At 40.2% G+C, this 14430-nt stretch overlaps 2 protein-coding genes across 2 annotated transcripts in view; one reads left to right on the top strand and one right to left on the bottom strand.

Annotated features, from left to right (window-relative positions):
* GLS2 (glutaminase 2) overlaps positions 1 to 11393 on the top strand; it is a 26724-nt gene extending 15331 nt beyond the window's left edge. Inside the window, exons 13-18 of the mRNA XM_034412384.3 lie at positions 1457 to 1588; positions 3786 to 3878; positions 4806 to 4867; positions 4974 to 5050; positions 7041 to 7104; positions 8383 to 11393. Coding sequence (XP_034268275.2) covers positions 1457 to 1588; positions 3786 to 3878; positions 4806 to 4867; positions 4974 to 5050; positions 7041 to 7104; positions 8383 to 8539 — 585 coding nt within the window. The 3' untranslated portion in view covers positions 8540 to 11393. The remainder of the gene's footprint in view (positions 1 to 1456; positions 1589 to 3785; positions 3879 to 4805; positions 4868 to 4973; positions 5051 to 7040; positions 7105 to 8382) is intronic.
* Positions 11125 to 14430, bottom strand: SPRYD4 (SPRY domain containing 4). The gene is made up of 2 exons (XM_034412383.3): positions 14322 to 14430; positions 11125 to 12729 (listed from the first exon to the last, which is right to left on the bottom strand). The coding sequence occupies exons 1-2, from the start codon at positions 14413 to 14415 to the stop codon at positions 12182 to 12184; spliced, it is 642 nt and encodes a 213-aa protein (XP_034268274.2). The 5' UTR covers positions 14416 to 14430; the 3' UTR covers positions 11125 to 12181.

The raw sequence follows: 14430 nt of genomic DNA, 5'->3' as shown, positions 1-14430 counted from the left end.
GAGGGGCCAATCATCTCCTGACCTTACTCCTGAGTCGTCCCTTTTGCTTTAGCTGCTCTTGCCTTCTGGCAGATCTGTACATGCGTGCACTAGGAACAGACTCTGGGGGCTCCGGAGTCCGCACATCACTCCCAGATGGCCCTGCCCCATCTCTGCCTCCGACGTCCCCAGACTCCAGGACTGGCCCATGTTCCTCCCCAGCCTCCTCACTGTCCGACTCCGCTGCTAGCTCCGCAGACTGCTGGTGGACCACAATAGTTACAACAGCACTGAAAAAAGTGACTTATGACTGTTTTTTACACTTATGACCGGTGCAGCATCCCCATGGTTATGTGATCAAAATTCGCATGCTTGGTAGTTGATTCATATTTATGGCAATTGCAGTGTCCCATAACCTTTTGAGACCTTCTGACAAGCAAACACAATAGGAAGCCAGATTCATTTAACAACCGTGTCACTAAGTAAACAACTGCAGTGATTCACTTAACCCGGGGCAAGAAAAGTCATAAAATGGGGCAAAACTCACTTAACAACTGTCTCACTTAGCAACAGAAATTTGGGGCTCAATTGCAGTCATAAGTTGAGGACTACCTGTACAGTTGATGAGTTCAAATGACATAGTCCACTAAAACCAAATAAGCCACATTATATCATAGTATGAGGTGTGAATTAGATCTAGGAAGGTTGAACCAGCTGCCTCATACTCTATTTGCCTCACACAAATATTCAAGATAATCAGGAGATGGTACATTTTGTCTAGAGAGGTTTATGTCCATGCTGGAGTCTTGGGGTTTGGCAGGTGGGAGAGACACTTTGCTGCTGTAATGTGCTGAGGCTTGAGATGTTGTAGGATGCTTCTTGGCTTGTGTTGATCTCAGCTCATTTCTGACAGCTGTACACTGACGTTCTCTGGAAAAATATAGGGCACTTCTTAGATTTATGCAATGCAATCTCCTCTCTTGGGCACTTGTTTCTTGATGGATGTTCTGTAGCATCTATCCACTCTTTTCAGTCATCCTGGCATGGAGCTTTGCAAAGGAGAGACAACCAGAAATGCACCATTCTTAAAAATAGGTGTGCGTGTCGCAGACCAGAATTGTGGTTACAGTACTTGTATACGCATCCACTTCTGCTTTCCGAAATGCTTCTCTCTAGTGCTATTTTCCTGCTTCATCTGCATGGTAATAGCCACCAGTTTCATTTTCCCAGCCCAGCATGAAATGTAATTTTGCACCAGGCAAAGCCCAATTTACACCTGCAAAGAGCTTCCAGAATTAATAATGCAACTGGAATACACTGCAAATTGGGTATCTGCTTTGCCATTTGCAGCGATCAACTTCATCTCTTTGTCCCTCAATTGTACTTACTTGGTTTAACGCTGAATAGGAGGAAGAGTTTTGAGATACTTAAAATGTGACTCGTTGTATCCTTCACGTAATCTCTTTCTCATTACCAGGTTGGTCTTCCTGCCAAATCTGCAGTCTCTGGGGCTATCCTGCTGGTGGTGCCCAATGTTATGGGAGTGATGTGTCTATCGCCCCCTCTGGATAAAGCTGGCAACAGCACGAAAGGAATTGGGTTTTGTCAGGTAAGTTTCATGAAACTACAGACGTGACAGAAGGAGCCTTTTTAAAAGAGCCTGTGAGAACCATGGATGGAAAGGTGACAGAACTGGATTGATGGGTGGGCAGAGGTTTTGTGCAAGCCCCTCTCCCAGTCTCCGTTTCTCATGAGCAATACTATAATAAAGACAGAAATGAAAAGCACTCTCCATATTAAATGAAGAGTAATTGGGCAGAAAATGACAACATAATTGATGTGCTTCTGGTATTTATGGGCTATATTTTATGTCATAACCATGAAAACGTATCAGAATTAACATCTACGAGAAAGTACAAATAGTTTTACCATGAAGCACTTGAACAGCTGAAGTCCCCCACTTTTTTATGCCAAATTTTGAAATTCTTGATTATACTGATATTGATAACCAAGTTAATGTTGATTCTTAGGAACTACATAGTAAAAGTTCTCCAAAGACAATCTGTTCCCAACATGGCCCTTCAGGTCTTCCAGTGATGCATTCATGGCTGCTGAAATCAAATCCATCAGCCTTGCTACTGGTTGGCTTTTCTTTTTCTTTTTTCTTTTCTTCCACTTTTTCCAGCATCCTGGACTTCTCAAGGGGCTAAGTCTTTGCATAGGTAAAGGTAAAGGTAAAGGTAAAGGATCCCCTCGCACATACGTGCTAGTCATTCCTGACTCTAGGGGGCGGTGCTCATCTCCGTTTCTAAGACGAAGAGCCAGCACTGTCCGAAGATGTCCCCGTGGTCATGTGGCCAGCATGACTAAATGCCGAAGGCACATGGAACGTTGTTACCTTCCCACCAAGGTGGTCCCTATTTTTCTACTTGCATTTTTTATGTGCTTTCAAACTGCTAGGTTGGCAGAAGCTAGGACAAGTAATGGGAGCTCACTCCGTTACGTGACACTAGGGATTCGAACTGCCAAACTGCCGACCTTTTTATTTATTTATTTATTTAAAAAGTTTTAACAATCATTACAACAATTTTCCCCAAGGATCAAGATTGCCTCTTGATTCTTGGCTTCTTCTAAAATGAACTTGAACATCTGGTATTTCCCTTTTCATAAGGGGCTCCAATCTGCATTGGATGATCCTGAGCATTATTTTTTGACATATGGAGTAAAGGATCCTGGACAATTGTTTGCACATTTTATTAATATTAATTATTAATTATTAAATATATTAATATTATTATTTCTTTCTTTGATATTGGTACTAGAAGACTGAATCTGTTGGCTAGGGTCTCATACTTCAGATTTGCTTCGTTTTTGTTGTTGTTGTTAGTTGCGAAGTCGTGTCCGACCCATCGTGACCCCATGGACAACGTTCCTCCAGGCCTTCCTGTCCTCTACCATCCTCTGGAGTCCATTTAAGATCACACCTACTGCTTCAGTGACTCCATCCAGCCATCTCATTCACTGTCATCCCATTCTTCTTTTGTCCTCAATCGTTCCCACCATTAGGCTCTTCTCCAGTGAGACCTTCCTTCTCATTAGGTGGCCAAATTATTTGAGTTTCATCTTCAGGATCTGGCCTTCTAAAGAGCAGCCAGGGTTGATCTCCTCTAGGACTAACCAGTTTGATCGCCTTGCAGTCCAAGGGACTCACAGGAGTCTTCTCCAGCACCATAGTTCAAAGCCCACAATTCTTTGGCACTCTGGCTTGGTTTGGTTAGAGCCAAACTAGAACTGACTGTTTTTCTGTTCTTTGCCACATATCTGTAACTATTTCATCAATTCCTATTGTCCTTGGACTTGGTAATGACCAGAGTGCTGATCTGACTTCATCTTCTAATGTAGAGATTTTTGTAAGTAGGGAATATCTTCTAACGCAATGATTCTTAAACCAATTAACCTAATTACCCCTTTTCCTGGTCTCAAATGTCATTACCTTCACTCACACACACAAAAATCCCCAGATTGTTGTTTTACATAAGCATTTTGCAGCAGGAGTTCCAAACTGGAACATCAAGTCATTAACAAGCAACTACAAATTGTTTCATTATTCCCAGGATATGTTCAAATTAGCCTCTTGGAGGAAAATGCCCAGAGTTTAAGAACCACTGTTCTGTGGCGTCTTGGATGCTGATGTTGCCTCCATCTTCTTTGTACTAATTACTAGAAAGCATTACAGTTTATTTTATAACTTTTCATTTCATTCTTTTTTGATGCTTATTCTTGTCTTTTGACTGTTATTTCTTCAGGAATTGGTGTCCCTCTTTAATTTTCACAACTATGACAATTTGCTGCATTGTACCCGCAAGTTGGACCCACGTCGTGAAGGAGATGAAGTTAGGGTAAGAGACCAAGGGCCCTTGTATTGGAAAGATACTACAGATTTAAGTGGACTAGAGTGGAAGAGAAACTCAGAGGACTTAAGAGGGTTAGAATAGCAGAGGTAGGTGAATGGCCCAGGGCTTAAGATATATAAAAGAGAGATTTTATCAAGAAACAGATGCACTTGAAGTCCTAGAGAACACAGAATAAGAATTGCTCTGAGCCGTGATGGCGCAGTGGTTAGAATGCAGTACTGCAGGCTATTTCTGCTGACTGCCAGCAGTTCAATTCTCACTGGCTCAAGGTTGACTCAGCCTTCCATCCTTCCGAGGTCGGTAAAATGAGGACCCAGATTGTTGAGGGCAATATGCTGACTGCTTAGAGAGGGCTGGAAAGCACTGTGAAGCGGTATATAAGTCTAACTGCTATTGCTATTGCCAATTTAAAGAGGTGAGGCTCTCAGTTCAGGAGGACTGTACAGATATTAAAAACATGAGAGATCTTTGCCTTCTTGGTTTCAAGAATTCATTTATCCATGCATCCATGCATCCATCCATCCAATATGACCACCCACTCTGGATCTCATGTAGCTCTGATTTGCAACCTTTGCTGTGCTCTTGCTGCTACAAATAAGCTGAAGAAATGGATGTGCAGGGATGCCTTTCCATCCCCAATTCAGTCACACAAACAGTTGATCAGTCATGATGTACAAGAAAACTGTGAGGAAACAACACCAGGATTGCCTGCAATGAAGATGTTTTCCTCCATTCTAGTCAACTAGAAGCTTCTTTTAGCTACATTCTAACCCAGTTGTGGAAGATTTTTGTTTTGGGGTATATATTTGGAATATTTCATTATGAGAGTTTTTAAAAGCCTCCAAAATCATGAAGATGAGAAATGTAAGCCAGATGCGCTCGATATATTTCTTCTTCTTCTTTTTTTTTTAGAACAAGACTGTTGTGAATCTGCTGTTTGCTGCTCACAGTGGAGATATCTCTGCCCTTCGGAGGTATAACTTTATTTATCCAGGGAAAGATAGTGCTGGAGAGAGATCTTGAATGTAAGTGAAATTTCCTTCTATGACATTTACCTCTGTCCTCTTGGCTTTCTTCTAGGTTTGCCCTGTCAGCTATGGACATGGAACAGAAAGACTATGACTCTCGTACAGCCTTGCATGTTGCTGCAGCTGAAGGTATCATATTCAGGATCTGCCATGATTTTTAGGCATCTGCTCTATATCCACATTTGCATTTGCAGGCTTGCATGATTTAAACCAGGGGTCCCTAACCTCCCGATCTGTGGACTAGCACTGGGCTGTGGCATGCCAGAAACCGGGCTGTGTAAACAAGCGAAGCCCCATCTATGGGATGCAGGCAGTATGCAAAAGCACGCCCCCTCCGGTCCATGGAAAAATCTCTCTCCACAGAACCGGTCTCTGGTGCCCAAAAGATTGGGGGCCACTGGTTTAAATATATACCAGACCTTTTGTAATTGGTGCTTCACTGGGGCTCACCTCTAACAAAAATGGGGAAGGGGGTTTGTGAAGGGAAGGCAATGCTCTCATTCATATACAGTAAGTTCAATATAATATTGATCCGTCACCATTAGTCTGTGCACTTTAAAACAATAAGCCATTATAAAAAAACAATGTATTGGATCTGAGGGAAGATTCTGTATAAAAAGTATCAGTAAAAGGTGAAAAGTATTTAGCACGCAGTAAATATAATACTGCCATTGGAGGGAATTCTATCAATTTATGAATTTTCCTACATTTAGATCTCTCTAAAAATCCAAAGCAATTTCAGGTGTAAAGATAGGAAATTCTATGTTGTCCCAGACATTTATTATGGAATTGCTTTGCCTTAAACAGGTGTCATTATCTTCTTGGTATCTCTTCCATCTTTTCTCCTACCACCAAACAAAACAAAGAGAGGAGAAATGAACTGTTCAGTGTCATATCACTGAGACCCCTAGAAGCTCAATCCTTATTCCTCTAACTGCAAATTGTACTCAGATCTGCAAGATTTATGTTAAACAAATTTAGATACTATATATTTCTGTCTCCAGGCTGGAGAAATTTTTCCCAAACATTGATATATAGGCAGTCCTCCACTTACAAGTTCATTTAGTGACTGCTCAAAGTTACGACAACACTGAATCATTTTTCAGTTACAACCATTGCAGTATCCCTATGATCACGCGATCAGAATTTGGATGTTTGGCAACTTGTTCATATTTATGACCGTTGCTGTGTCCCACGATCCCCTTTTGCGACCTTCTCACAAGCAAAGTGGTCCATTTAACAATCGGGTTACTAACTTATCCACTGCAGTGGTTCACTTAAAAACTGTGGCAAGAAAAGTTGTAAAATGGGGCAGAATTCACTTAACAAATGTTTCACTTAACAACAAAAATGTTGGGCTCAATTGTGGTCGTAAGTCGAAGACTACCTGTATTAAATGGAGGAATTTTTAAAAAGAGTTTTAAAAGTAAAGGTGTAAATAAATCATGCTGCCTCAGCTCCAAAAAAAAATGAATCACTCTTACAGCGAGTATGGGACCTCTAAATGTCTACAGAGATTCTCAGTCATCCAGGTCATGGTTGTCCCAAAGGTGCTTTTTTCAAGAGGCAACTGGACTTTCTGGTTTTTCTTTGAAGACATTTCACTTCTCATCCAAGAAGCTTCTTCAGCTCTGACCTGACTTTTCCTAGAGCTGGAGAAGCTTCTTGGATGAGAAACAAAATGTCGTCAAAGAAAGTCCAGTTGCCTCTTGAAAAAAAGCACCTTTGGGACATGGGACCTCTAACTGCACAATCACAATAATTTCCCCAAAGTACATTTCCTAAGAGATGGTGTAAGCATTCTGAGAAACATATATATCAGAATAGCTCTTGATTTGTCAACTCTCCTGATCTGCGTTGCTGAACACCAAGAGACTCTTTAGAAATCTGCAGCCTGCAATGGGAGCGTACATAGCTGAACAGAAACGAACTTTTCCATCCTTGAAATGTCTGCTCTGACTTTCTTGGTAGCCCCCATTCTGCAGTCCTGTCCCTTGAAGAACTCCGTAGACTAGGTTACATGTCGCATGATGTGTTGGGAGTGGTTCAAAAGCACATCTTTGGAAAGATAGAGGAAGAAACTCTTTTTAAATTGTTCCAGTTGTATGATTCTCCACAGGACATCTGGAGGTTGTGAAGTTTCTGATGGAGGCCTGCAGAGTCAATCCTTTTGTCAAGGACAGGTGAGGAACAAATGGGCTGACAATTACAGATTCAAGATCTTGCTTTTTACGTACAGAATTATAAAATCTTAGACCCAGCTTCTCCTTATGCTAGACAGGGACCGTATTCAGCTTCCAACAGAACTGCCTATAATACATTTCCCCTTTCTCTGTCTAGAACTCCTTGATCAGGTCAGTTTCTTGTTCTTGTTACTCAAGAAGTTTGCATACTCATAACTTATTTTAGGGCTGGTTAGCCTCTGTTGGAACAGAACTGTGAACATAATAAAGTTTAGTCTGATGCAACTATCGTGACATCTGTGCATACCTAAAGGCCTCAACTGTAATTTAGCTTCTCTCACCTTTTGTTGTATCAAAAGGATGCATTACCATTAATGATCCAGAGTAGAAAGGAGGTTCATATATTGCTAAACTTAGGTCTAATTTGTTGTTTCAATTTAGCATACTCTGTTAATTTAGAGTCAGATGTTGACAAGTCTCGTATTATATTTTTCCCTGGTACATTAGGAACTGCCATAACAGTACTAAAACTGTCAGATTCCTTGTGCCAATAAGGTGTGCCATAACTTTGGGGAAATATTATCACCTGGCATATCATGCTTTTGAACATTAATGGCCTAAGAACTTACATTCTCCTACCTAGTGCAAGGCAATATGATTTGATACTCCAGAAACAAAAAGCCCTACTTGTTTTAATAGTGATCTTTACTTTGTAACATAATATAAAATAATCTTGTAACGTAATACTTTGGGGGAGGCATATAAATTGTCCTAATTTTAAGCCAATATGGAACCTGATACACAAATATTTACTTTTTGGCCTGCTTAGTTGAGAAAGAGGTGATTCAAGCTTTCAGTTGTTCCTCAGCACCTGGAACAGTCTTCTCCATTCTGGCATCTTCAGCATATGTTGAGAAATATAGTTCCTAGGGTTTTTAATCATTATGGCCTTTGGTTAGAAATTACAAGAGTTATAGCCTCAACCCATTAGAGGCCATCAGGCTGAGAAAAGCTGCTTTCAATAGACAGCGATTACAGCAGTGGTGGGTTTCTATCGGTTTGCCCCAGTTTGGGCGAACCGGTAGTGGTGGTGGCAGGAGGCTCCGCCCACCCGCCCGGACATCATCACAGACGCTCTGTGCATGCGCAAAGGTTCTGTGCATGTGCAGAAGCGTCACATGTGAGTGCACACTCCCAGTTCTGAACCGGTAGCGAAGTAAGAGGAACCCACTACTGGATTACAATATACAAATCTTCATAGTGTTGCCTTCTTTGCAGATGGGGAAACATTGCCTTAGATGATGCCATCCAGTTTCATCACCTGGAAGTGGTGAAGTTGCTCAAGGATTATCAAGAAAGCTACATATTGGGTTCCAGACAGGCCAAGGAAGCAGCTGAGGATCTCTCCAAGGAGAATTTGGAAAGTATGGTGTGAGAATGGTAGTTTTTTATAATTGCTTTGTTAAGCCCTGCTAAGAACTTGAACAAGAAGAGACATATATAGAGAGAAACTACATTCTCCTCATTCCAAGTACTCCATCCGGTTGAGCAATGCGGAGTTGTATTTTTCCATAACTGTCTTGTACAAGAGACTCTCTCTGGTGAACCTTGTATGAGAGTTCAGTACTCCCCTTTGACAGTACAAGTAAAATTGATAAAAATCCCCAGGAACTGAGTTAGTAACTTTTGGTGAGAAACAAATTTTAGCTGCAGAAAAAAAGGAGAAAAAGAATGCTCAACTGACATTTTGGGTTGCCTGATAAAATCCAAAGTAGCTATCACTATAAATATTGAACACATTTAAGGAAAAAGGGTTCAATTCCTATCTCCTTCAATTTTGTAACTTAATGAAGCCTCCACAATGAATGTTTTCATTTCCTTCATATTAATCTATTCTCTCTCTTGTCCAACCATTCCCCCAATAGCTATTTAAGCAAGAAGGGAAAACATACTTGTAATGTTTTTAAGCAATTGACTTTTGTCTGTCCCAGACCTTTACTACCGGTTTGCAATGGGGGCGCGCGCATGCGCAGAAGCATTTTGATGACATCAGGGTCAGTGGGCGGAGCTTCCCACCGGTTTTACTACTGGTTCTATAGAACCGGTGCGAACCAGGGGTAACCCACCAATGGTCTGTCCCCACCTTCAAAACTAGTCAACCATTTCTGCTATTACAGCTTACATTCCCTTTCCTACACCCACACCATCTGGAAAGGCTGCAGAGCTACCTCATAATACAGTTGTGCCATAGGAGGGTGTGGAGATATAACTGTTGCTTTTTAGGGAATTGATTTTTAAAGCCCGGTAACTGATGACCAAATTAGAAATTTAGTGCATCTATTCTGCTTCTCGTTTCCATTAAAAAAAAAAAAAAGCATGATGCCAAATGTTGGTTGTGTGATTTGATAGAATGGTGGGGGCTACAAAAAGGGGATGCAGTCTATGCATTTCCCAGGTCTGCCTTGCTTGCTAGAAGCCATACAATATATTCTGCACTTGGGAGCAAAACTTTTCAGTATAACACTGCATAACTTCTTTTAATTTAGTACCCTCATTGTGGCATTTAAGAAATGAATTACAGCGATGTAAGGCACATGCAGCAGAAAGATACAGGTAGTTCTTGGGTTACAACAGTTCATTTACCTGACGTTCAAAGTTATAAGGCACCGAGAAAAGTAATTTGTGACCATTGCAGCATCCCCATGGTTACGTGATCCAAATTGAAATGGTTGGCAACTGACTCATATTTATGATGGTTGGAGTGTCCCAGGGTCATGCAGTCACCTTTTGTGACTTTCTGATAAGCAAAGTCAATGGGGAAGCCAGATTCATGCAACCCTGTTACTAACTTAACAACTGCAGTGATTCACTTAAACAGTGTGGCAAGAAAGGTCGTAAAATGGGGCAAAACTCACTTAACAACTATCTCGCTTAGCCAACATAAATTTTGGGTTCCATTGCGGTTGCAAGTCGAGGACTATCTGTACACATTTATCTCAAGCAATTGGGATAAATTTAACATTGGCATGTTAAAGAGATATTAAATTGGTAATGATGTTAACACTTTTAAATCAAGAAGGCGTGGTTAATAAGCCTTGTCTTAGCTTCTAAGGAAAGTCCAAGGGTTTATGGACAAAATTAACTTGCAGGGCCTAAGTAGCAACCAGTAGGGAGTTTTCAAGTCTCCAATCTCTTCAACATTTGAATACTGAAAGTGTTACATGCACAAACATCTCTCAGACTAACAACAAAATAGTCCAGTTGCAATGATTCAACTTTCCGACAACCTTCAGACAACTCTACTGGATAAGTGATTTTTTTTATCAATATGTTACATGCACAGTTACAACATGACTGCTATGATACTTGCAACCACTCACAAACCTCCATTTTGAGAAAGCCAAACGCAAGAAGCTAAAAATAATTTACACAAGCACCAGAATGGAAAGCAAAAATGGGGAAATAGCTTATCTACACTGTTGCTCTCTCATATTTTGGGTCACTACTTCAAACACTTGTTCACACTCCAATCAGTCATTTCTCTCCTCCTCTCCAAAAACTTAATCACAAGTATGGGGAAAGATACTTCCAGGTTCAGTCATTACCCCTATATATAGAAAACAACTGCCCGATCCTAAGCACATTCATTACCACACAGGAAGTAAGTCCTGCTTGAGGGCTAATATGTGCAATCTTGCAATGTCCTTCTAATGTGGCATTCCATCAGCTGCTTGAAATGGCACCATCATTTTTCCTGCACCTCTCTTTTCAGTAGCTGCTCTACTGCTCCAATAGAAGTGTTCAGCTATTTTGGAATAGAATGGCAAAATACCTGTCATAAATCAATCACTGTGGAACAAGAAAAACTGAAACCTTGAAGCAGTACAGTGCAGTGCAGTGCTATGTTTCAATGTTGCTGCCAACAAGATGGTAGGCTACTTTATGCATCTAGATATTTTAACTACTGTGTGCATTTCCAAACAGTGGATATTTGCAATCAGAAGTCCAGATAAAATAACATTTTGTTTTAGATGCTTTTAATTTTACACAGTATACAGAACTGCTCTTGCTACATCCAACACCAAGAAAAAGTAAACATTGCTTAAATATTTGTTGATTTCAGCTAATTTTAATTATGGTGATTCTAATAAACTGTAGCAAATTCTTTATCATTCCTTTTTGATGAATATATGTAACTGCAGATGTATATTGGGTCGATTCTTGTTCTTTCAACCAATCTAACACAGGATAATCCGGGGCTGGTATTAATAAAGTAATTCCTGCATTAATTTGTGCACAGTATTGTTTATGAATTCAGGAGAGTTGGATTTTCACTGGTCCTGAGATGCCATCTGCTTAATTCCAAGCTAATTTTGTCCTCCAACCCCACCAGCAGGAGGCAATAGATCCTTTGTGTTAAAAATCATTATTCTTATCAAAATGGAAATCTCCTTTAAGATTTCCTTTTCCTGTTAGAAGTATTTGCTCAAGCTTTCAGATATTTGAAGGAGATTTCCATTTTGATAGGCATAAAGTGGTCCGTTAGAGGAACAATCCAAACATATTCACACAGAGATGCTCCAGAGCTTTCCTGATGGAGGCCATTTACAGGAACAGAGTTTGTAGAGATCTTGAAAACCATCTATCCCAAGGCAACTACTCTTCGTGGGAATGACTTTGACTGGCTTTCCTGATGGAGGCCATTGACAGGAACAGAATTTGTAGAAGTCTTGAAAACCCTCTACCCCAAGACTCTTTGTGGTAATGACTGACTGGCTCTTTGACTGTCCTGAGGCAGAACAATTTCTGGAATGGTTCTGCAACACAGTGGGGAAAAGAGAATGTCCTGACTCCTACAGAACTAGAGGCCTATGAGGTAAGGTATCAAATGGTGCAATTGATTACATAAACAATTGCTGCCTTAAGAAAGCTCATTTTTTTAAGCAACCCTTTCCTGACAAAACCAAAATAGCAGTGCAAGATAAATATGGCACAAGTAAAGGATGCCAAATTTCACTCATAAAAGGCAAGGAAACAGAAAAAAAAATATCTCAGTATCAATACTCTTGAATAGATTTCAATTTTGCTTGAGCTTCTCGGGTACATCCAGGCCTGAGTGAGTGAGCAATTCACCATCCCAGAGGGCAAAGGCAGGCACCACCGGACCTCGGAACTCTGGCGACGTATTGTGGATAAACATGTGTTGTCGTATATCTATCAAGCTGAATCTTTTGCGGTCATAGTCCAAGAATAGGCCAACTCTTTCTGGTTGGCCAATGTTAGTGATTGGAGTGGTTTCATTAGCAAACATGGCATTCCAGCAGTGATTCCCATAGGCAAAGACCCAGGAATTGTCATCCATTCCTATGCACACTTCACGGGAGATGTCCACATCTGCCACCCCAATGCGGAACTGTTGTGATCGTTTCACAGTCACTTCCCAGTAATGGCAGCCCCTGGAGATGGTGGTGTCACCCAAAACTACAGCCCAGTCTCTGAAGCGTTCAGGGTTTTGAGGCACTCTGGTGGGGTCAATTCCCAGCATGCGATAGAGGACCCCAGTGTCCTTTTTGAATAAATCCAAGCTGCTGTGGGCTGTTTTCTCATCTAATTTGAAACTGATCTCTGAAATAAGAAAAAATATGTATAAGGACCAAACTTTTGGCTTACCTTTATATGTGACTCCTTTGTTCTTAAGAATTGTCTTCCTAACTAGATAAACAATTTACCAACTCCTGTTGACAGTGGCACATTTCTATTAATCATTCAATGATGTTATATTTTGGCTAACTAGCCTTTCCAATTTGGTGTCCTTCAGATGCTTTGAGAACACCCTGAATTCCCAGCTAACATAGCCAAAGGCCAAGAGGTCTAGGAGTTCCAGTTCAAAGTATCAGGAAGGTATGGGACCAGGAAAATTGTAATACATGATAATTAGTTTAGCAAATGCATCCTTTTCATTCAATTAAATATACTTAGCTGGTTGAGTTAAGTTTGCAGTTATAGTTCAAAAATATTTTTCCTTAAAATTATGCATCTGCATTTTATAACTAAATTATTTCAGAAAAGGCTTGCTATAATATGTACATATGTAACCAACAGTTTTAAAGATTTAATAATTAAAATTAAACCAAATATGTTTGAAAATGGCATCCAACTAAATGGCAATACGTTAATAGCAAGCTTTATCAAGAACCTGTATCTCCTGTAGGATTGATTCCCACAAGCGCTGCAATTGTTAATATACTAATTTGGAGTATACTAATATACTAATTCAATATACTAATATACTAATTCAATATTTTGGAGTGGAATGGCCAACTGTGCCCAAATCTTACATAAATAAATTTTTAAAACTTGTATGCTGACTCAATGATTCTTGACAGCTCACAGTCCAACAAGTGAAATGTAGAGCAGAGAAGTATAACTTATGAAAACGTAGCAGTATTGAGAAGCAATGGCAAGGCATTCATTATCTGATAACAAACATTTAATATTTAAAAAGAGTTACGGTTACATCCCACCGAAATTTCACTTTCTGTCACCAAATAAAGAATTTTATTTTGCAAATAAATTGTTATGGATATCCACTTTACAGATGAAATTCTGTGTGGTTCATAACACATTACAAAAAACGAAAGAGAGCATTTAATTAAATGCTTTAATACTCATACAACCTCTCTAAGCAACCTTACTTGGAAACAATCGCAATGAAACTTAAGATGGTTATGAGTAGGTTCAGTTCACATGTGAGGATTTGCACATTCACTTGAAAAATACACATTTTCCCAAACTAGAAAAATCTGCACTCTTTCCCCCTTTGCCTATTCAATCCTGGAGCTCTGCCAATAATCTCGCTACTAAAAGAACTAAACTGATATTCGCCTCAACAAAAATTGTCGGATCAAATCCTTTAATTTCCAAATGACTATGAAAGCTTATAAAAGACCGGATCCCACTAGCAAAAAAAAAAGTCCATGCATCCTCAATTTAAATATTCGTGTAACTTTAAACAGCAGCGTGACTGGAATATTCAACAGAAAACGCTGAGATTTTTACAGAAAAGCACAGAAGCATTTTAAAGGAGTAAATCGGAGTTCCAAACACGTGGCCAAAGTCTTGAAGGAACGAAAGAAACCGTGGAAGTGTTGGCTGCAGCGTTAGCCGCTCACTACCACCAGCCAGTTTTCTATTAGGCAAAGGACAAAATTTTCTACCTCTCCGGAACATCTGGCGATATCCGAAGTTGCACAAACCCCAACCCTGACCTCTCACGCCTCTCAGGATGGGCGCCGCCATCTTATAATTCATAAGTCACGTGAAACT

This window comes from Pantherophis guttatus, chromosome 2, assembly GCF_059756535.1.
Source record: "Pantherophis guttatus breed Tessera chromosome 2, ASM5975653v1, whole genome shotgun sequence".
In the NCBI taxonomy this organism is placed as follows: Eukaryota; Metazoa; Chordata; class Lepidosauria; order Squamata; family Colubridae; genus Pantherophis; species Pantherophis guttatus.
The sequence above is the reverse complement of the archived record's forward strand: the minus strand, read 5'-3'. Positions and strand labels throughout refer to the sequence as shown.

Bases quoted from the DNA above. Each gene is read 5' to 3' on its own strand.
- SPRYD4 (XM_034412383.3), bottom strand. From the start codon at position 14,415: ATGAATTATAAGATGGCGGCGCCCATCCTGAGAGGCGTGAGAGGTCAG. The intron at 12,730-14,321 runs GTAGAAAATTTT...TTCTTATTTCAG, and splicing joins TCGCCAGATGTTCCGGAGAG to AGATCAGTTTCAAATTAGAT.